The sequence below is a fragment of the Micropterus dolomieu genome, linkage group LG09 (assembly GCF_021292245.1).
Source record: "Micropterus dolomieu isolate WLL.071019.BEF.003 ecotype Adirondacks linkage group LG09, ASM2129224v1, whole genome shotgun sequence".
Lineage (NCBI taxonomy): Eukaryota > Metazoa > Chordata > Actinopteri > Centrarchiformes > Centrarchidae > Micropterus > Micropterus dolomieu.
This window is the reverse complement of record NC_060158.1, coordinates 26,950,911-26,974,333: the sequence shown is the minus strand read 5'-3', so window position 1 is coordinate 26,974,333 and position 23,423 is coordinate 26,950,911. Positions and strand designations below refer to the sequence as shown.

The window sequence follows — 23,423 nt, the reverse complement described above, 5'->3', positions numbered from 1 at the left end:
GGAGAAAAAAAAAAATACAACAAACAACAGAATATCAGGAGTTAATACTTCAATTCAGAGATAAAAATTCACCCGCCCCTCTACCTGCCCTGCCTCCCTCCCCGAGTCACCCCCCCCACCCACATCCCCAAGTCTTCTAAGCAGCAGCAGCTCCTCTGGTGATTATGTGGCGTAGCGTTTGGTCCACTGTTTGGCTATCCTGTCGTGTTCAGGCCTATTTGTTGTGTACTGTGTGGCGATGCTTCCAACCAGAGGGTCGGCTGTGAACAGAGAAACAGAACATGACATCGGTATTTCTTAAAGTGGTTCTTCAATCTGTGGTTCTGTGTTATGGTATAATAATTTACTGACATGGTTTCTTTACGTGTGCGTCTTTGCTAAAATGAACAAATTGCAATGTTCGTATAGAAGTACATTTTGTAATTCTATCTTTACACACCGAAAACCTGCAACCAGGCAGTATTCCAGCATAGAGCACCGTTTTGTTGTCTGGGCTTATAAAGAAGCAGTTGTGTATAGTTTGTTCTTAAACGTGGAGGCAACAGTGAGGTGGGAGGAGGTAAGGTCCATAAGGTCTTCCATTTATCAATAAATGAAGTGGGAATGTGTGGGGTTTTTTTTGCCTAACCAAGTAATTTAAATACATGAAAAGTAAGCTTATTCATTCCATTATTGCAAAAGTTTCCACACTGCCGTGAAGCCATTCTGCTCTTTTATTTGCAACATCATCCACAATGGCCTGCTACAAGATACTGAAGGGATGGCTACCACTGTATTAAGGGCAAAATCCCTGATGATCAATAAGTGTATATAATCCTTGCCCAACTCCTAACTCACGGGAGTCATTATGGTGTCATCTATCAAATACTTACATTAGTAAATATAGTTACACAGTCATATCCTTAAAATCTAAAAGGAACCATCAGAGATAATAAGGGGATGACTTCTTGCTGTTTTCCAAACCTCAGTATACTGCCTGCATGTCAAGAGCCAAAATGCTGCAGTAAATCATTAAATAATACAAAAATATGTATTCACTTAAGTTTTTTTCCCCCTCATGAAGTCTGAACACAAATGCAGCACCACTTTCTGTCTACAATCTGGATTTTGAAACAGCTTAATCTGGAGATATGAGATATGAGCTGGAGTCAGGAGCAGATTTAATGAATGGACCTTAAAATCCTTTAAGTGCAGTCCTGTAAATTGTGTTTGGCTGCCTATACGAGAGTTTTATGGTCTCTCCTCTGAACATCCAAGATCAAAGGGGAGCTGCAGCTGATCCCACCTTTGAGGAAGAATATTGAGTTACTGCGGTTAATGAGATGAGCTGAAATAAACCCTGCAACCAAAACGTGTTCCGACCCCATTTTATTTATTCAATGTTTTATTATTTTTAGTAAGAAAACCCTGTATTTAAACCGATGCTTTTACAGACGCCTTTCAGATTTAAAAATATGAAGGAACAAACTTAATATTGACACACACACAAAAAAAAATTATTCCAAGCAACAAAGCTTGTGTGTGTGTGTGTGTGTGTGTGTGTGTTGCAGCTCTCACCAGGGTTGCAGTCAGTGAGCAGGGAGCAGATGGACAGCAGGACCTTGGAGATGGTGAGAGCGGGACTCCAGTTGTCCTTCAGGATGTCCAGACAGATCACCCCCTGACTGTTGATGTTACAGTGGTAGATCCTCGTACGGAACGTCACCTGGACACACACGAATGAGAAAAGAGGAGTCTGTGTTCCGCCGCCTGCTATACATTTTCTTTTCCCTTGTGTGCTAAACTCCATAAAAACAGTTTTACAGTGTCTCTTGGCAGGCAGACTGTTTTTATCTAAACTGTCAACATCATCTCAAACATCTAACCCACTGAGCAGCACTTTCAGTTTCATCCATTTGAAGTTGGTTTGTTATTTACTTTCACTGGTTTGCCTGTTTTATCACAAACCCGCTCTAGAAAGTGGACGGCAATCACCTTTAAAAGCGCTGCTCAATAGATTCTATTTATGCTGACATGAGGAGTAGTGGCTAATGATTTAGAAAAGCTATCAGGTCATGTCTTGTGAAGTTTCTATGCTTGGAAATGTGAGGTCAGAGTAAATGTCTACATCTTTCAAATCCAGTTTGGTTGCGACAGCTCCTCCTTAAAACACAGAGACTTACAAGCATCAGGACGCAGTATGTTAGAGAGGCCTGGGGAATTAATATTTGAAGTATGAGCTGCTGAGTTCATTCAGCTGCATTCCACAGTGCAAGGATGCCCTCTAGTGGAAATGATAAAAATGACACCTCTTTGAAACAGCCGTCAGTTACAGAAAGGGCTTTGCTGAGTGCCAACAACCATTCACAAATCACCTTGGGTGGTTTGAAGGGGTAGTCTGGCGTGAAGGCGATGTCCAGGAAAAACACTCCTCCTTCGTACACGGAGCCTGGAGGGCCCAGGATGGTCGACCTCCACTCATAGATGTTGTCTCCTTTAGGGCCGGCGCTGTCAGTACACAGGAAACATTTAATCTTTATTAACATTTGGATGCTACAAAATCAGACTGATGAAAGTCACCCAGCCATACCACAAATTTCAATTCTACTGGTTATGGGACTGTACTGGTTATTTAGAACTCTGTGACTCTAATTACTGAGAGTCAATAAAAACCTCTTCTTTCAGCAGCAACTCTACTGAGCCGGTTTTTTTGATCGAAGTTAAGTTTCAAGTCAGGAAAAAAAAAAAAAAAGCTGCTCCATCATGAAAATTACAAAAAAGGAAACAGGTAATTTAACGTCCACTTGCAAGTAAGGGTTTCTGTCTGTGTGTAGTGTTTCTGTACATCTCAATCACAGCAATCACAAATTCCACAGTTTCACAAAGTCAAGTCTCCTCAGCTTTTCGCCTTCAAGTCTCAAGTTGAGTCTCACAGACGAGTCCAACTCGAGTCAGAGCCTCAAGTCTCCAGTCTAAAGCTCAGCGTCCGAGCTTTATCTATCCCTCCGAGCCAGATCGGACCAGCCTTCACCCAAAAAGGCCAACTTATATCAAGTCTACGCCGAAGCCTACGTCGTGAGCATTTATACTTGTGCGTTGGTGTCTGTGCCACTGTTCTTGTTGGCGTAGGCTTCTAAAACTGAGCGGATCATCCTGGAGTTGGAGCTGTTCGATGTTGCAGCAGCAGTTACCTTTTAGTGCCATTTCTGGGGAGGAGGAGCGTGTCAGGCTACGGCGTAGCTTAAAGTATAAACGGACCTTAACTCTGCTTCCTGATCGAGCTTAATTCGTCCTCAGTCTACAGGACTGCTGCTCCCTCATGGTCTCCCTCCCAAAATATTAAGACCCCATATGTCACTGTCTTCTTCTGCCTCCTCACAAGACCAATATCTTCCAGTTTTAGACAGGCTGCCAAAAGAGATGGTTCACTTCTTTGCACACAAATCATTAAAGCTCTCCTCTCTTGACATTAAGCCGGGGTGTGTGAATCTTCTCTTCATCCATGTGTTTTAGGTCCAACCCTCCGGCAGGTCACCATCATGATCACCTTCACCTGTCTCAGCCTCCTAGGCCTCAAGTCTAACCTCTGTCTTCGGATTTTCTTTTACTGTTTAAGTACTGAGGCTTATTCTGCTTGTTGCACCAGCCAAGTCACTCAACATCTGTTAAACGTCTACAGAATGACCGTCTTTCTAATGTTTTCCAGTCAGGAAAACTATCCACGCCGTCTAACTGGTAATTCACTAAAACAATACAGTGCTTAGGCCAACAGAGTGGAAAGTGAGAAAAGGAAAAAGATCAACACGACTTTATTTGCCTACGGAGATAAAGCTGAAGAGTGGCAGTGCTGACGAATACAGCCGCTTCACGAGAGCACTGATTCAACAGCAGCAACACAGAGAGTCAACAGCAGCTTCTGTCAGCGTTTTAATGCTGGAGATGTTTTCCTATAATTGACTGCTTGATGAGGCGCTCCAAACTACACACTTCAGTTTGCCATTTCATTTTTAAATATGCAGGGCTGTTAAAGAATGTTTCTCAAATATAAATCAGAATATATAGACAAAAAAATATAAATGGACAGCAATATATTTAGACAGAGAAATCAATATTTGACGCAGCAATTCTGAGAATAATTCAGTGCACAAATCCGATTTCGAGCACATAAGTAGTTACTCTGCACGGTGCTTGTGTAATAATAAGTAGCTCGTTTATGCCGTCTGTTCTGAGGAACGACGGGAGAGGTAAATGTCAAGCAATAATCTCACTTTGTGAAGCAGACGCACCACTCTGCCCGCTCTTTACCACGGCTGAGAGGGAGGGCAGACACACCTCCACAAAAAGAGGCAAACATCCAGAAAATACCCTCAGGAGTCTAAACCTCCAAGCTTCTGGCTGCCAGAAAAAGGCACTGTCACAGTGCTTTACTATCATAGCTTAACAGATAAAATCACTGTTAGGACAGACACCTAAATCATTTCTATGTCCTCAATAGGGCTGCTAAATGTAAAACATTCACTGTTACTGCCACATGAAGTTCAGCCGTAAACAAGAGACAAATGGACAAGAGATCAGCTCAGAGCCTCCTTTATGGTTTCTGGCTAGTACAATTTACAGTACAAACCTTCCAGCCCTCAGCAGGATCAGATTAACCCACTAGGGGCCCCACAGACAAGTCATTATGCAGAAAAAAATGCCATAAATTTGGTGGGTCCCGCTTCTCAAATGTGAGCAGTCGCTGCTTTTTCTATCACAGTAAACAGAATTTCTTTGCTGTTTTGCACTGTTAGCCAAACAAAAGCACAAAAAAAAAAAAAAAAACACACACACACACGTCCTCTCGGGCTCTGTGACGTTGTGATGTGCATATTTCACCATTTTCTTATCTGTGCAGAGAAGTAGTGGGTCCATTAAACAATAATAAAAAGAATCAGTAGTCACTCCCATGTGTAAGAATAACTCTTGTTTCTGATAACTTGATTAAACACACAATTATTTAGGAACATGCATACATGTATCGCAATGAGGGCTGCAGCTGATTTTAGCAATCGAGTATTCTACAGATTATTTCATCAAGTAATCGTATAAGAAGTACTTTTACTTAGCGGAATCTGAAATCTTAGCATGGTGCAAGGATGCACCTGTGGAAGGTTTATTATTAGCAAGCAGCTTTAAGAAGGCCTTGTATAGAAATGTGTCAGTCAGCCAGGAAGTGCTTTTTGGTGAATTAAAAGAATAAACTATAAAATGCATTATATAATCTGATGTACAATCTAATCTGAAATTAACTTTGAAAAAAAGTGTATCTTTATTGCAGCATACAAGCATTAAACACTGACAAATCTGCTCACTCAAAGCTTATGCTATTTGATTACACACACTGTGGTCATACACCGCTCCTTGCTAACATTGTGCTGAGTGATACTAGGCTAGCAAAATCCTAAAATGGGAGATATGATCATAAAAAGGTGGGAATTTTGTATGGGTGGGAATCACCAGAGGCCCCTCGACACGATATTATCACGATACGATATTATTGCGATTTTAAACATATTGAAATTTATTGCAATATTTTATCTTTTTCCCAACTTCAAATTGTGTCCCCAAAGGAAAACTCTTTTTCTAGTAGACTGAAAAAGCAATTTTATTAGTGTCAAAAAGGAACTTCTCATGTACAATTTATATAATAAAAGATGGATACTTGATGTTCGTGTTACGATACGATATTGCCTTGCAAAATATCACGATACTATGCTGTATCGATTTTTTCCACCCACCCCTAAAATTTTCATCTTTAAGGGAACTATTAAGTGAAGTACAGTTTTGTATGAACAGACTACTTTGTTGTCACAGGAAGTGAATCTAATGGGTAAAGGGGGACTGTGTGCTGCTAAATATCATTATGTAATGGACAGATATGTGGTCACTCACCTGAAACTGTTCCAAATATAAACCTGCCAGCATCAAATAAAACACTAGTTTCCAGCCAGTTTGGCTTGTGGACCTTTATAGCCAAGCAGCATCTACTTCTAACCCATTGTCACAGGTTGCATGTTAGTTTGTTTGATTGTAGCAGTTTCTCATTTCAGTGTACAAAAAATGTATGTGTTGCATTACTGTTTTTTTCCTCCCATCTCGAGCACTGTGATTTATGCTGTGTACTGGGTATTATTGTCTTTACACTTGTTAAAGCACTTTGTAACTTGTTTTTGAAAAGTGCTCTACAAATAAAGATTATTATTATTATTATTACCCTTGAGGTGCAATGATCACCTATACACTGGACACAGTAGTGTGTGAACAAGTGTTGGCATGAAGCCAATGATCTACCAGAGGGGTGTGAGGAGGACAAAACAAGATCCATTCAGATTTTATGGAATAGCCACAGTGTGCTATCCAGATGTGAATAACTGAGGAGAAACTCCCCTTCGGTATAAAATAATACCACATGTCCCTTAGAGGAATGCAGTTCATTTACACTGTGTTACCAGCATTCCTGCAGGGGAGCCCCGACCTCGGCTGGGACTGCTAATATACTGGTCAAACCACAAGACCTCAGTCAGAAGCCACTGCTGTGCCAAGAATAGATATTGTATAATTTCCCACTGTATCAACTAGACTGAGGTTTCTTTGGCCTTACAACAGAGGCGTCTCACATTCACAGACGAGCCACAGAGAGAGGCCGGGCTTCCTCCCCGCCTGCCTCCGACACACAAAGGCTGCCCAGTGTTACCCTCTGCTGTTGTCATTCAGTTCAATATCAGGGGGGGGGGGGCTTCTTCTGCAACCTCTGTGTACACAAGAAGAGTGCTGACATTTTTGCCGTTTCATTTTTTCTAAGCCTTTAACCTTTCAAACAGGCACACGGCAGTTTACCCAAAACTGACTCCTGCACCACAGCACAGCAGAGCAGTAGATGAATATGTTCAGGTAGCCTGTCTGCTACCACAATGAGCTCCAACAGGTTCAATATGCTATTCAATACAACTTTTCACCCTGTGAAAATACAAACATAAAGAATTGCAAATACAGCACTGGTATTACATGACAGTTGAGCGTTCAACTTCATACAAAATGGAAACTAAGTTTATAAATGTGAGTTGGACACTTTTAGTGAAACAAACTATCAGCTAGGATGCTACAGCTATTGTGCATATTATATTTTTATGGGGCATAAGATTGTTTTTGGACATACTGTATATGTGGAAACAATGTCATAGTGTTTCCCATGGCACTGGTTGAGTTGACAACTAATAGGTGGGTAGCTAGGAGGTGCAAAGTCTCCAAGCTTTTATCCTCCTTTTTTCAAAAAGTCGCATTTTAAGCCATCTGTCCCCTTAGAACAGTGAACGTACAAAGTAACAATAGGAAAACCATTGAGGTCAGCCTATGATTTGTAGTTCAGAGTTAGAGAAAAAGTGACCTTTGGACAGCTACTGTATCTCCCACTGGCCAAAAGAAACTACAGAAGTGACCAAATGATGATTTGAATAGTTTCATTTTGGTCATTGCAGTTTTGACCAAATAAATAAAATAAAGCAAAGGAGATATACAGTGTATTGATTTATTAGAAAAAAACTACTGTTATTTCAGCTTGACTTTTAGTGTAAAAAGCTTCACAAATGATCATGAAAGATCAAAATGAATATATTCTCTGTTAATATTCTTCCCTCTGTACGAAGCACGCACTTGTGCTGAAATCAATCGACTTTTCTTCACTTCGCGTTGTTTCACGATGCCGTCGAATCAGAGCACTGCTGTGCGAGTCTCAGCTCCTCATTGTAGACCTTAACACGCTGCCATCAGCACACACTGGGCTTCATTTTCAATTACCACTATCTGCTTGCAATGGTATTGTGATGACAAGGAGAAACACTGTAATAAGCTGCCTGACTGAGACAATATAATGACTCAACTTCACTTGAGTGCAGAGGAGACTTCATATAACAGCACCACACACCCACCCAGCCAATTTAATCCAATGGCAATCAGCCTGTAAATGTTCTTTCAGTGCTTTATGAGGAGTGTGCAGGATGAATACTATGGTAGATTCCTATTCCTTCAAAGAAACAAAATGTCAGACTCAAGTCTGATACATTTTCTTGAAATAGATTCTATTCGTTATTAGGCCTGAGTGAAACTAATGAAATCCATTTCCTCAAAATTTTCCGCAAATTTTTTCATTATATTCGGTTTCGGCCAATAATTTTCATTTCAGTGCATCCCCAATGTCAACACTGCCATTTGCAGGACCTGTATCAGGCTGCTAGGGTACCATTACCGCTGGGAAATGTTTGAAATGTTTGTTTACTAGTGCTGATACAAAAGCAGAGTTTCGATACGGTTGGTCATTTCTTGAACGTTTCCTGGAAATAACTGGTCTAATTTTGTGCTAATTATACCAGAGACAAAGTTCTGTGTATGTTAATTGTGTTGAGTTTAAAAGTGGTAAGACATTTTCTTGAAAGAAATGCTCGTGACATGTTTTCAAGACTCTCAAAAACATTCAGCTAGAGTAAAATTAAATTTTAATTAAAAGGAGTCATCTACTCCTTCCCCACCCAAAAAAAAACTAAAGCTTTTATGTTTATTTAACAACAGAAGCCTGTGATGCTGTGAAATAAAACAGAAGCAGCTGTACAAGAACATTACAATATGAGATGATCAAATCTGGCAACATTTCACTTTCACAAAATCAGGAACTATAAGATCAGAGAATAAGCAGACAAGATTACAAATCTGACTGGACATCTATATGATGCCAGCTTTCAAGACTTGACAGATACTCTAGTTCTATGTTCTATCTCGGCCCTACCTGTAGATGAAAGGAGATGAATAGAAACATCTTTCCCTTGCTGCCCACCTAAACCCCGTGATGCAGAAGGGAAACTTCAAACTTCCATCTGTGCAGCAGCAGCAGCAGCAGCAGCAGCAGCAGCTGCAGCTCGGAGCTCAGCGCTGCTTTCAGGGCTGTTTCTGAAGTAACAACGGTGTACAGGCCAGCCACTTCCTCTCCAGGGAGGAGGCTTTTTATAGACATGAAGAAGCTGTTACGAAAACCTCAGTACAGTCTCAAACATGCAAGCCAGTAATACACTGCAGAGGTGTGTGTGTGGAGAGGCCGCTGCTAACATCAGCGACTGAACAGAGGGATCACATGCAGCTCAGATGGCTCACAGCAGGGTTAGCACGCACGTTCTTCAGCTGTATGATCAGGAGAGCCTAAAATGGCACATTTCCAAATGGTTCAAGCTAAAAATATCAATTACAGGCTTTAAACCACATCTGTCCAACTCACCCTAGCACTAGCCTCCGACTTTCCTTAGTTGTCATGAGCCCCGACCCTGGAATGTCAGGAATCTGTCTGACACCTGAGGGCAACTTCTTAAGAGGAGATACAGTGAAGGAGAGCGTAAGAAAGACAAGACGGAGGTGAAAGAGGGATAGAAGTGCGAGTGTCAGGAAATGAGCAATAAATAAAATAGTTGGACGAGAGGAAAAAAAAGAATAAAACGTGGTGAATAAAAGCAACACAGGGTGGGTGTGAGGGGTGGGAAGTCCTGTGATGTCTGCAGTTCACGCTTCAGTGGCAACGAGGCAGTAGAAAAATAAAAGCGGGCCTGCTCGGCATTTCACTGTGTGGAGTATATATCAATTTTGATAAATGACAGATAAAAGACTCTGGCTTGCAGTGCTCATAAAACAAAGTTTGCCACGAGAGAGGCGCTGATGATAATGAAAACTAGTCAGGATAAGTCTTTTCTTCATCAGTCAGTGTCCATTTTAAGAGCGAGGGGGCCAGAAACAACCTCGTGAGAAATGAAACGACAACCAACTGACTCATTGATGTGTAATCCATGAAACAGCATCTGCAAGGCGTAGCTGGCCAGCTCCTTTCAAACCCTAATGAGCAGATTCTGTGCTAACTGAAGCAGAAAGAACCAAAATCCACTAAAAGTCTCCCTTCTGCACGTGGTGCTGAATAGAAGGTTTTGCACCCAGTGGAACAGAACAAAATGAGGAGGAGATGAGGCCTTTCTCCACGCTGGTGGTCTGACAGATAAAATCACTCAGGGTGCGGTCACACCACACACGTGTGGAGCAGTTTCTCACAACTCTGAAACATTTCCTTCTTTTAGTTCAATTGGCCAGGTGAGAACAATGACTCCTGAACTTGGGTTCACCAAACGAACAAACAGACGCGTGAAATCGCAGATCTCCGTCGGTGTCCAAGAGAACTCACAGCAGAGGATGGAGGACATTGTGCATTGTATCTAAAAATACAAGGTGCTGATAGTGACATCTGCCACCCATTATAAAAATCTGGTTACTGATATTTCTTAGTGTGTCCCTCACACAAGGTAGAAATAAATTAATAATTTTTTTAGTGTATTAATGTTTGACCTGCGACTGAGAATTTCTTCAACCTTTTTTATTAAACAAAACACAACATCCTCACTAGAGCTATAGACGTGCTAAAACTGAATACTAAATAAAAAATTAAAAAAAAGAACAATACACTATTCATTTAAAAAGAAAATGTTCCAAATAGGTTTGACTGACAGACTGACTCGGACTTGTCGTGCCTGGATTCGAGACTTGCCTCGCCTGACTCGTGCCTGGAAACGGGCTCGCCTCGCCTGTGTCGTGCCTGGAAACGGGCTCGCCTCGCCTGTGTCGTGCCTGGAAACGGGCTCGCCTCGCCCGTGTCGTGCCTGGAAACGGGCTCAACTGACATGAGACCTGGCTTTTACTTGCTCAAAAAGATCTAATCACAGCTCTGACCATCACCACTGTCTTACCCATCACTTATCTCCAGAAATTAAAATGGCAGACCACAGGTAAAAGATTTTTTCCCAACACAAATACAGTTGAACGTTTTTCTTTAGCTGAATCTGTGCTGGTTGTGGCTGAGTATGTTTTATCTAATCTACAAGAAACCAGCATCTTTGTCTGTGGTGCAGCAACTTAAATCAGAAAAAGATGATCAAGTCAAACGGTTTCCCTTGTAGAAAACAACTACAAAACTAAACCCCTCGTCAACAATCCTACATTCATCAAATCTTATTCTCACTAAGCCATCGGAGCTTCCAGTGAGCAGAGTTAATCCGTGACGCCACAGGGGGTTTGGGGGTACAGCTAGAGTGCACATTTAATGGCTCCTGGTGATGCCTAAAGCTTCTCTGTGGCCAGGGTGCATCATCTACATGCTTGTTTTGGGTCTCAACTACACAACTCGTGGTTTTGAGCATGCTGCCATGCAATCCGCTCGCTTCGACATGACCTGCAGCTCAGACACCTCACCAGCTTTACTGCAAACAACAACTGATCACCTCAAGATACCTTGCTGTTACAAAAGGGCATTGAGTCCTTTTGTAAACTTGTAGTAGCTCCAACACATGGATCACATGGTGATCATTTCTTTTCATGACGTGTATCTAAACCTGCCAGGCTTGTTTGAAAGACAGGTCAAACTGGCTCTGAATATGTCGATACGCTCACATCCCTTTTGGCTGAGGACAAGTTGCAGACCTCAACTTAGCACAGTTGCTAGCAGCAACAAGTAGGGCTGGGCAATTTAATATTGCCATCACAAATGTGTTTCTACAAGAATAGAACAGCTGCTTGTTAAGTTCCTTCCTGGGTTCCTTCTGGAAAGACAAGCTTTAAGTGAACCTGGCTTGTTTTCTGTGGAAGAATTTACTCATTTAGCTCATATTTCTATTGGAATATGACATTAGTGTCATACTTTACATCCCTCAATATTACTCACATATGATCATGATGTTTAAAACGATGTTCACGAACGTTGACAAACTCACAGGACAGACAGCTAGGAATTCATGGGAGTGCAGATTCACAGGTTTTAAAAGGAGATAAGCTTAAAACAACAAGTGTTTAAACGTTTAATGGGAGACTCACAAGCCGTCTTTTCCACTCTTCAACAATTACCAAGCTGTCCTGTCACAGATTTACCCAAGGACATTACCTAGATTATTTACATTACAGAGTCACCAATCTGTCCCTCCAAAGCCCCCCCCAAAAAGCACATGTTCATGTGCAGTGAGTGCACAGGCAGAGTGAGAAAGGCAGGTAGGCCAGCCAATTGTTTCATTTGGAACCACATAAGATGATTGGCCGGTACTGGTGGCGTTACCAGTTGCGTTAGCCTATGCCAGCTGCAAGCAGGCTGTAATTTCACGAGATGCAGCTATGTATTTCATGTTCATTAAAGCAGGACACCAGAAGGATGAATCCCCAAAAAGTTTTGGCAATGATATGAGTGAGGGAGAAACCTTAAGGGGGAGAGATAAGGAACGGCGGTCACTGACTGTGTGTAGGCTACGTGTGCGTGCTTCCTTTCTTTATTTACATGTAGGCTATATAATAACAGCACGTTATTATTACCAAAAGGTTGTGTTGAACACTTTTTTTTTTTTTTATAGCCTACTAAATGTTCTTAAACCCCATAACTGCCACACAGACTTTGCCATCACTCAGCTTAAAGTGCTCCCACAGAGCTGAGGGCTTCGTTTTGTTTCCCCTTTGATGTGAACTGGAGCGTTAAGTCCACTGCTGTGGGCGGTGGTCAGGCGTGCAAAAAAGAAAAGAAAATAATTCAATATTGGAATCCCAACATTGAAAATCAAATGTGTACCCAACGATTGAATATGCAAGTATACGAATATTCGGGTCCAGTAGTACCCGTGTCTTTACTAATATCTGTAAAACACTACGTGGCACCACCAGAGTGAACGCCCCATGCACGAAGGCCGAGTCCTTGCCGCTGCGGCTGTGCCCAGGTTAGAATCCGACCTGCAGCCCTTTGCTGCATGTTTTCCCCTCTCTCTCTCCCCCCACATTTCTTGTCTCTCATCTGTCCTATTTCAAATAAAAGGCACAGACAGTCCCCCAAAAATATCTTTAAAAACACTAAATTGTCCTGGTTTTCAGCACAATTTCAATAATTATAATATTACACTTGTTTCCAGCGCTTACATAGGCATTTCTCATGTTCCGTCCCACTCATTATTACCTAACGCTATACAAAAACAAAGAGTTCACCACTGATGTGTGTCTCTTACTGACAGAACCCGTCACTATGCTAACGGTTAGCTAATTAGCTACAGCGGTGTACATTTTCCAGCAACAGTCCTCACCAACTAGTCACCTCCTACAGCTTGCTAAGACACTGCAGGTCTTGTTTGACATTCTGCAGTTTCTTCTTTTTTTCCCCCCCAATTAGTAGAAGCGGTTCCTTAATACAAGCAGCTGTAGAAGACCGTTGCCGAAGTCTAAAATTGGCAAACTTTAATTGAAATACGGAACTCTCTCTTAAAAGAATAAGAAAACCAGATCTGACCAGACATTAGAAGATATTTGACAGTTTAAGTTTGAAAGGCACATTTCAGTCAGTACCAATGAAGTATTATGGAGTAATACTCAGCCCTATAAATATTCCACTGAAATGTGAAAAGAGCAATATAAAAACAGAGATAACCCTAACTCAGGTTTCTCTAAATAGGTCTACCATGTACTGAAAAGTCTGAAGCCTGGCGAACAGAAAGCACATTTAGCTGTAGTTTTATAAAGCACACAGTTCAGTCTCTCATTACCTTGATCGTTTTTCTCTTTTGACTGACTAGACATGCGAGCCAGTGAAGCAAAAAGATCTTTTTCCATTCTGGCATTCAGGCAAAGAGGGGCTTTTCAACCTTCACATTCACAACGCCCACATGAAGGACTACTTGCATTCATTTCTCTCACTCTCTCACACACACACACACACACACCAGTGACCCAGCTGTTTCTAATGACACATTAATAATTCCCCATTAAAATGATGCTGATGCGCACTCGTTCACTTACCTGCAGTTTGGTGGTGGATCCAACGTAATGTCAGCCAGTTCCTTCTGAATTCTGCAAAAGCACACAAAGAGCCACGCATCAAAAGCTAAACTCTGATCAGTGACTGTAAATGCAAACTCGAGGCCTGGACACAAGGCAGGGGAGGCCTGACGGACATGAGAAAAGGCTCCTTTGCCATAAATTCTTGAGGAAAATAACCTTTTCCTGTGTTAAACTAAAACCTTCCCGAGTCAAGAAAAGCTTTTCTTTTTCAAAAGAAAATGTACCTGGTACCTGCTCGTAAGTAGGACATCCTCCTGACTTGTTCCCAGCTGTTGGGGAAAGTGATTAATACTCCCTAGAGAGACTGAAGACAGTCCTGGGAATAAGCGCCAGTATTCTCTAGGATAAAATGCAGCTGTAAAACTTTAATACCACTCACTGTAGCAGGTGGAAAACAAAAGGGTAAACTAGAACCTGGAGTCAGTAATGAGCAAAAACAATGACTCCAGCTTACCTTTTAGCACTAGTAGAGAGGAGTTTGGAGGTCTTGCTCATGCTGGCTTTGCTTTCTCGTTTCTTCAAGAGGTTTGAGTCGTGCTGCTGCTGCTGCTGCTGCTGCTGCTGATAGGTTGAGGATGACGAGGAGGAAGAGCTGGTGCTGGCACGGGAATCTTCATCCGACATACCGAGCCTGGGTAGCAGAAACACTAGATTCAGAAAAAGGTGCACATGCCTAACCACCTTTGCCCTCAAATGTCTTTACTCCACATCCAGCCCTATAAAATCTGACACCGATTACAGCTCGTGCAACACTTGGGATCTGAAAACATCTTCAGGTCGCACGTCTAAATTCGGCATGCATCCTGTACACTAACTGCTGCACTAATATTTGCAAGTTACTCCTACTGTGTTTTTTCAACTAAAAACACTTGTATGAACAAATCGGGTTAAGATTTTATTGAAATGTGCAGCTGTCTGGTGGTACACCTGCACCACCTACACCTATTCTTCTACAAGCCCAAGTCGTGTTTTATTAACAAGACACTGAGACCTTTACATTTGTGTTTTTCTAATGCATACGTAAAGCGGTGCATTTCGAGGCTGTAGACTGCAAGTACGAATCCCACAGCGCAGTCAGAGATTCCATAAAGGCTGCAGTCGTTTAAACCACCAGGCCTGGACTAGACGTTGACCCGGGTTAAACGTTTTAGCGGTTTAAATCGCCGCTGCGTGGATGTCACTGATGTATTTATCGTGTTTATCTGCGGAGCATTTTCCTCTTTCCTGACGCTGAATTCTGACCTCAGCTAATGTTTGCAGCCGGGGCGTTATTTTTAGCCATGCCGGGGCTGCGACAAAGGAAATCATTTTGTAAAAGAGTTCGGCTAAAGGCCTAGTTCTGTGTGCCACCACAGCGCGGTCCACGACCACACACGAGACCTCTGCTCTCCATCGAGTCGAAAAAGGTCAGAGTGGAAAAGCAGAAATACACCGACGGGGCGATGTCGCAGTCGGCACGGAACCCCGGCACTCCACCTCAACAATTTCCAGACGAATGAAACTTTCATCCAGAGAAGTCAGCGAGGTGCTACCGCGCCGTCAAACTGCCTCCAACGCGCTGAACCCAAATTACGACATTCACAACAAACACAGCACGCCGCTCGCTTAAAGGTTTTCCTCGCATTTTTAAAGCAATATCCGTCGACAGCTGATCTCAGTGCAGCCAGTCACAGGATGGACCGACTCTTAAATTCTCCTTTGACGTTCACACGGTTACATTTATAGTCCCAGCATCCCCTAAAAGAAACAAATGACATACACTGTCACACTAGTATGCGCCGCAATACAAACATTTAGTATTTGATACCTTTCTTTGTGTGTGTGCACAGCCTATGTGTGTGTGCCTCCGCCGCCTGGACGCACCAGTGTCAAAGCGCCTACAATGAAAAGAAATCAAACTTCCGGTCATCATCTTAAAAATAAAAGCATAGACAAACGGAGGCGGTTATATTATAGGCCCTATTAATAGTAAGATATGGTAAGACTAGATAAGATAAACTTTATAGATGCATGCAAGAGCACTCAACAGTCAGAGCAGCGAAAGTAAGTACAACACTAGGTCTACATATCGTCTTCAGACACAATAGATCACAAAAAATAGAGTGACAACGAGACACAACGTGAGAAAATGTCTACAGAATGGTGGGAGAGATGAGCAGAAGATTTGTCGGACCAGTCTTAACATTTTGATTAATATTGATCAGTAGCTATACAATCATTGTCATCCACCTTTCATGTGGTCAATTGTTTTCTTTTTTTTTTAAAAATGAAATTATTATTAGCTATTATCAGTGATCATTGTGTTGGATTATATATCTTATTACTTGCAGAACATTTGTGGATTTTGAAATATTTAACAAATTAAAAATTCTCAAATTATTATATTTATTCGTTCTAAAATGATGCCATTCGCCTCTGAATAAGCTCATGTCCAAAGTACCGTCTACTGAGGGGTAATGAAATGTCACGTAGATGATGGGGTCAAAAGCGTGAGTCGTCTGTTGAAGAGTTCGGTGCTTTTATTTTGCAAGGTTCAGCAGCCTACTTTCCGGGATTATCGTGAACAACTCACAAGAGCTTGACGTTACCCGCTGGACGCGTGCCTCTTCTCGCCGGAAGTGTTGGTCCAGCAGCAGACAGACGTCCTGACATTGTCACCTAGATTCAGGGTCTGTATAGTCACCACAGCGTCAGTGTAATGAGTGAGACATTACAACGTATGATAAAAGATATAGAGGCTAATGGAAACATAAGTCAGGAGCATTATTAGAAAAGAAAGCCAGTAACTAACTCAGACATTTAAAGTATGGCAAATAGCCTACAGTACTTATTTTACTTGCCTCTTAACTTTGCCTATTACACCCCTGCAGCATGCTTGATTACCCTGTTGTCACTGTTTATTGTTGAAAATTGATGGTTAGCTTCTCCATTTACATGTTTGGCAAGGACTCCTAATGTTGACACAATGCCATTTATTAGCTGTCAACCAGTTATCTCAGGAATGATTTCTGCAAAGACTTTTATGGAGTGTGATGTGACAACAAAAACAACGTATGACCTTGCGTAATTCATTTCTAAACCTGCTGGGAAGTAGCCTGAGTTCCTACCAAACACTAAAGCAGGAGTTGACTGACACTATTAAAAGGCCATTATATCCCCTGGCCTGATATGTGAAATGTGTTGTAGGTTAAATAAACATTTAACAAAGTGGTTGCCATGAAAGGTGTACGGAGTTATAAAGTGGCACTTTAGTTGAAATTTCATAGCATGCAGCGAACTCTCCTGGGGTCCAGCTTCTCCAGAGAGACGGTTCTGGATAACTGACCAGTTAGAACTAGCTTTTATTTCATTTTAGTTTATTAATGTGGCAGAAAATATGAAAATGAATTTGTATTCTTTCTAATAACGTTAACTTCACCTACCACCTCCCCAAAGCTGCTAACATATTTCAATTCTGCATTAAAGATTTGAAGACCCTGTGGAACGTGGAGGCCAGGGCCGTAGCTGCCACTGAGGACACTGAGGTCACATCCGCAGGATTTTCTCTGGGGATTTTAATCACATTTACTTTTAAAAACTATTCATGCAGGGTATTTTATAGGATGAGGTCACTATTCTTTACATTATTATACACAATATATTTAAATGTGACGTCTTTTAAGCCAACAACATAAATAAATCAAGATCCTCTAAAAAATGAGCTGTTGACCCACAAGTTACTCCGATCTCTGTGCAATGTATCAGTTTGTAATTAGCTTGTGGTAGGTTGATTAAGCACAAATGTGTTTAGGAATATGCACCATAAACACACGAGATAAAGTGAAATAATAAAGGCTTTACACCTGTACAAGATGAAGTAATAATGCAGTTGTCACCTTAAGTAGCTTATAATTTCTATTTATATAGTGGGTCTTGTAGTGCATGCAGTCTTATCTAACAAATGATCAGTTAATCAAATTATGGCACACAGCACTTGGTGAAACTGTTTCCCGATTTGCCCAGTTGGATATCCAGCTCTGCTATTTACCCACCAGCATTTTATTCTTGTCTTCATTGTTGAAAAATAGAAATTACAGAAAACATTTATATTAACAGCTGAATAAATTGCACTTGAAAACTTCTAATATCTCTATGACTGTAGGGCTCATGATCCTGGGAACGGCCCAGCACGAGGCCAAACGTACAGTGTGTGTGTGCATGCTCACTATTGTATATTGAGGGTCTGTGACATGATGTAAACATATATGCAAAACTAAATATAACAAATGAGTCTTGAGCCACATGCTGCGTGGTGCAAACTGTCGATGTTGTTTGACATAATGACCTGTTTGGCATTTGGCTGCAGGGATGAGGACATGTCTACCCTGACTGCATACAAAGACTGTCTCCACTCCAACACATTATAGCTGCATAATATACATTATTATGCAGACCAGGTGCATTTTTATTCACAGATCAACTTTGCCCTTTTCAATCCTATTGATCACTTACCTCTCATTTCAAATGTTACATTACTATCCACGCATCAGTGACTTCTCCTTTTCTGTCAGACTCCTCCTGAAGGAGGAAGGAGGGAGGCAGGGAGGATGAGGACTCCCCCTCCCCCCTCCCGATGTGTCAACCATAATTAACTCTGCCACTGTTGCTCCACTTCGCTGGTTTTGCAACGCAGTCAGAGACTAAAACCACAGCCCAGCATTGTCTCCTGCTTCAGAACAAGGCGGACACAGCTGCTGTGAAGAGGGCCGCCGACAACCGTTGCATTCTGTTTACAACACACGATGAGGCTGCAATCACTGACACACCCAGCTATTCACCTATTAGTTAGCCATCTAGCTCCTGCAGGACTAATTAAAGTAGAAATTTACGAGGCAGGATCAAGGGAGTCGTGGCAAGACGTGCAAAATCATTTTTTGAACACACACAAAGTGGGCACACTAACTAATATTATCTAAGATGTTATCAGACATCTGCACAAGATTGTAATTTCTTTTTTAAGATCCATACCCTGTCTGCATGAGTTCTTATCTTTTGTGAACAAGCTGAAAGAATATCATCCCTTGGAACTTCGGGACTCTGCAGAAAGTGCGTCAGAGAGGTAACAGCTCCTAAAATCCACTGAACATCACAGACTGGTGATATTTGACAGTTTAAGGAGCCCAGGGAGGGTTTTTACTTCATTGCAGGTCCAGGTTTTATTGACTGATAGCCCTAAATTTGTTGAGAAATTAAAAGAGGAACCTCTCTTTTTAAAGACACCCCACACTGTCCATCAACAACATGGAACTCAAAGACTGTTCCACTGGGGGCGGCTTTCATGTGCTCAGTTAACAATCCGGTTGCTGCTTTGACTTCCATGCTTTCAGATTAAACCTGCAACACATTAGAGCTGGACGGTCTGTCTGCATGAGGTGCGTTTGACATAATGTCTGTGCTGCCTTGCAGGGGGGCCATTAAGAGGTGTTAGAAATGTAGCACCTTCCAGTATTTGAGCTCATGGCTGCAGGCTGAGGAAATGGGATTTTTGAACTGACATTATGAGCTACTAATCAGGATAGTTTTTCTCTTAGGGCGTTCATTAGAAACACATTTTAATTGCATGAGGATTTTGTAATGTTAGAGAAGAAATTAAATTAAATTCAATTGATTGATTAAATATTTATTTATTTGGTTTGCTTTCTGCAAACAGTTATTTTGCCTTCACTAACACCGCCACATCACTCTTCTAGTGATTATTAGTGGCAACAAACAGCAGAATATGACAGCGGACGGACATTTACAGCCACAAAATATATATGTGGCGTATTCCTAACATCACTATTCAATCAATATTCTATCAAGAAACAGTCTTTTTGTGTGTGTATGGCACCACCTCTGCACACATGAATAGACTACATCATCCCTACACCTATCACTGCGTTACAAAAAAAGAGCGGCTGCCTTGGTTGGAGCGGGTTGCTGCAGGTGCCAATAACAATTTCATAAAATGACAATCCTATCATTATAAGTAGGGCGGCACAGCATTCTCTCCAGGTGCTCCTGTTAGACACGCAGGTTAGGTTAAGTGGTGACTCTAAATTGCCCTTAGGTGAGAGGGTGAGTGGCTGTTTGTATGTGTGTGGCCCTGCGGTGGACTGGCGACCTGGGTTGTCAGGTGGCAAATCCCTGCAAGGCAGTTATCGTGAGAGAGGTTATCGTGGTGTTATTTTGTGTGGAGCAAACAGTAGAAATACTCTGTTTCCACAAATGTGTTCTTGCACAGATTTGAGTTATTTACCGTGGGGCCGCCCAAGGACGCTGCATCGTGTTAAAGCAAAAGTTGTGTCAGACTCAAGTGTTACACCAGAAGACTGTGTATTTGTACTAGAGCTCCCTGTTTCCCATAATGCAGATGATGGTCCGCACACAGCCTGACAAAGTGCGTCTCTAGTGAGCACAGGAGCGTGAAAACCAGACCATTTTTGGAGCTGAAAACATTTTCCCAGTTGGACAAATCGAGGTACCTTCTGCGCCATGCTGAGAGGAGGCCCCGTATTTGGTTTAATCAGCATGAGTAGATGGGGCCATCTTGTTTTGTGAGACATGTCGTCTACACATTTTAAGGCCCAATACCCATTTAAGCACATCAGAACAGGGTGCTTATCGTCTCGTACAATGCCTGCCCAGATAAACTCTAAAAGCCCTGAGGCCTTCTTCAGAGACAGCAGCCTCCTCAGCGAAACAAACGTCAGCGACAACACAATGCAGCGTCACCTGGCAATGCGTTTGCTCATCAAATAAATGCAAGCAGTCGTTTCCAGGTAGATTATTTTGTAATTTGAATAACATAAATCTACTGTTACCCTGCTGGTGACAGACAATTAAGTGATTGCAGCTGTGATGAATTTCCAAAGGCGTAAAATCCTTCCGCACATTGCAATTGTGTGTTTTGGCAGCTGATACTCCTTTAAACTAGACTAGAGTAGCTAACTACTAAACAAAATTTCACAATAGCATCATTTTGAGTGTGAGAGTGAGTGAGATACTAGTAACCTTTCACCATCTAATCACTCTCTCTGTGGTGAGCCTGTGAGGACTCATTTCTAACAGGAAGTGGTCAGAGTGACGAGACTACATGTACACAACTTTGTAATCACGCACAGTCATATAAAAGCAAGAAGCTGAGACGAAGTCTGTCACATTACAGCCAGTGTTTAATTGAGTATTCAATGAGTATGTATTCTCACAAGGCATTAAATGTACAGCAAACTACCACTATCGTCATACACGGTGATGGGCTCACTCCATGCCAGTACTCTGCCGGGACAGAAATAATACCATGACTACATGTGCACTGCATGAACACATATCCTGATGCCATGCACTAATATTGACCATGAGCTGTAAAACCACTGAAAGAAAACAAACTAAATGCACTCACTCAGTATGAGCATTTTTACATGAAACCATCACATGGAACGGGAATAATACACGCACGCTTTTAGATAAAGGAGATGACAAGGGTGGCGACAATGTTATAAACAATGCAATAACAATAAGAACAACATCGACAAGAACAATAACAGTATTAAAGCTTTTCATGACCATATCAACATTCAGTGTATTGGAAAATACAATCCCAATAGACTCTTTGTATAAAAAAGAAGCTTTTCAAGTCAGCATGGAACAAATAACAGTTCATTTCTCTGGGGTGGGGGCGGGGTGGATGACAGGAGCCGGGTGTGCTTCCATAGATTTGGGAGGAGGGGAGGTGTCGGAGGTGTGTGTGTGTGTGTGTGTGTGTGTGTGTGTGTGTGTGTGTTGGGTAGGGTGAGGGGTTCTGGAGGAGTCATGCTGGTCTATGTGGCGTAGCGTTTGGTCCACTGTTTGGCTATCCTGTCGTGCTCAGCTCTGTTGGTCAGGTACTGTGTGGCGATGCTTCCAACCAGAGGGTCGGCTGTAACACAAAAAGAATGAACTCAATGAGACTCAGTACAACAAACAACCTCTTTATTACTGCAGTGTTAGACCTTAAAATTGATCTGGGCCAATGAGGCCCCATCCGCACTATTCCGATTTTGTTTTAAAGTTTTAAAACAAATACGATCTCCTTGCCACAGCAGCGTTTTAGCGGGGTATCAGAGTTGATCTCCGTCCATATAAAATGACTGAAAACGCACATCTAGCGGCTGTTCAGGTACACTGGGCATGCGTGTGCCGGTGTAAACGTGAAGCAGATGGTCTACTCTGTAGTTACAGAAGATTTGGCGAAAGAATGAAGTACTACAGACGAAGAACCACATGGACCAACAATGAGCTGGAAACTGTTACTGAAAGTAACACGGGAGTCCAAAGCGACTGTGGCGGCGGAAAACAGCTGGAAGTCATCGCAAAGTAAATACGGCGACATGCACAGTACAAGTGTAGGCTGGAAGTGTTCTTTGCACGGTACCAATTTTTTAAATAAAAATACCAAAATTAAATTTGGTGTCCTAGCCTAAACTCTGGATGGAACTGATCTTTTATTTTTATTTTTTATTGTTAATTAACGTGTCAACTTTTCTTTCAATGAACTGTTTGTTTTGTCTTTAAAGCAGCAATAAAAAAAAGTTTTGGCAGTTGGGTGCAATGCAACAAGCTATTAACACAACACTGACATAAACAACAATTGCTTATTTCCCCATCCAGCAGATATGGAGCAAAATTAGCATTTATTCAGAGTGATGGTTGATGAATTTAAGTTCAATATTCACTCTCCTTTTAGCTCTGTTTTAGCCTCCACCAACTCCTCAGAAAAATATCTGTCTCATTAGCAGTTAAATGCTCCACTATGTTCAACCAGCTAGTTGCTAACCTTTCCTAAAAGTAACCGTTTCAGCTGGAGCTGACAGTTGGCTACATCAGTAGTGAGGATTTACACATAATTTAAACACTTTAAATTTACCGGCAACACTTGTGCTGATATGAGTTTGAGTCATAAAATAACCAAATATAATCTGCATTAGACCAAAAGTGTTGGAAACAATTTCATGCCAATCTGTCAGTAGAAAGAAAATCAGCCAAGAAAATCCACAGGACATTTACTGGAAATCCAGAAACAGTTTTAGTCCACACCTGGACCTTGTTGTGGGCGCACTATAATGTAAACATCTCACACCTTCACTAACAGATTTCCTAAGGGGAAAATGGGATGTCAGCAGCAGCCTTCAAAAATCCACATCTGTGCGAGTGATATTTTATTTATTAGGACACACATCATGTTTACACAAACAGCCACCCGGTGCTGTTTGACACCCAATTACCTGATGCAGTGTATCAAAGTCTAAAATGATGTAGAAACCTGCAGCCAAACACCTTGGTTTATCAGCATGCATGGGAATTTTATTACAACCAGTGAAAACCACCGAAAAGCCATAAGTCAAACAAACGGGGCTCCATCACTCCTGCGGTCTGAGGTGGACGACACTTTAATTGACAGCACAGTAAAATAAGCATGCTGCGCTAAATCAGAGGTGATCATAGTGAGCTCCAGAAGCTGCTGGGCCGTCCCGTCT

The 23,423-nt window shown here is 41.8% G+C and overlaps 2 protein-coding genes across 5 annotated transcripts in view; both read right to left on the bottom strand.

Annotated features, from left to right (window-relative positions):
• Positions 1-102: 102 nt before the first annotated feature.
• Positions 103-15,797, bottom strand: ube2e1 (ubiquitin-conjugating enzyme E2E 1). Of its 4 annotated transcripts, none has more exons than XM_046059405.1 (6): positions 15,698-15,797; positions 14,345-14,521; positions 13,849-13,899; positions 2,355-2,487; positions 1,558-1,705; positions 103-260 (listed from the first exon to the last, which is right to left on the bottom strand). In XM_046059405.1, the coding sequence occupies exons 2-6, from the start codon at positions 14,512-14,514 to the stop codon at positions 163-165; spliced, it is 600 nt and encodes a 199-aa protein (XP_045915361.1). In that variant the 5' UTR covers positions 14,515-14,521; positions 15,698-15,797; the 3' UTR covers positions 103-162. The 4 variants fall into 4 exon arrangements, with proteins under 4 accessions (XP_045915361.1, XP_045915362.1, XP_045915359.1 ...); XM_046059406.1 differs by lacking the exon at positions 15,698-15,797 and adding an exon at positions 15,650-15,670; XM_046059403.1 differs by lacking the exon at positions 15,698-15,797 and adding an exon at positions 15,367-15,524.
• A 5,268-nt stretch (positions 15,798-21,065) lies between these two features.
• Positions 21,066-23,423, bottom strand: part of LOC123976915 (ubiquitin-conjugating enzyme E2 E2-like) — a 70,269-nt gene continuing 67,911 nt past the window's right edge. Inside the window, exon 6 of the mRNA XM_046059317.1 lies at positions 21,066-21,826. Within this exon, the coding sequence (XP_045915273.1) occupies positions 21,729-21,826 (98 nt within the window). The 3' untranslated portion in view covers positions 21,066-21,728. The remainder of the gene's footprint in view (positions 21,827-23,423) is intronic.

Coding starts and splice junctions, on each gene's coding strand:
- ube2e1 (XM_046059403.1), bottom strand. CDS start 15,398: ATGAAAGTTTCATTCGTCTGGAAATTGTTGAG. Junction 2,488..13,848: donor GATCCACCACCAAACTGCAG/GTAAGTGAACGA, acceptor GTGTACTGACAG/CGCCGGCCCTAAAGGAGACA. Junction 1,706..2,354: donor ACCCCTTCAAACCACCCAAG/GTGATTTGTGAA, acceptor GTGTGTGTCCAG/GTGACGTTCCGTACGAGGAT.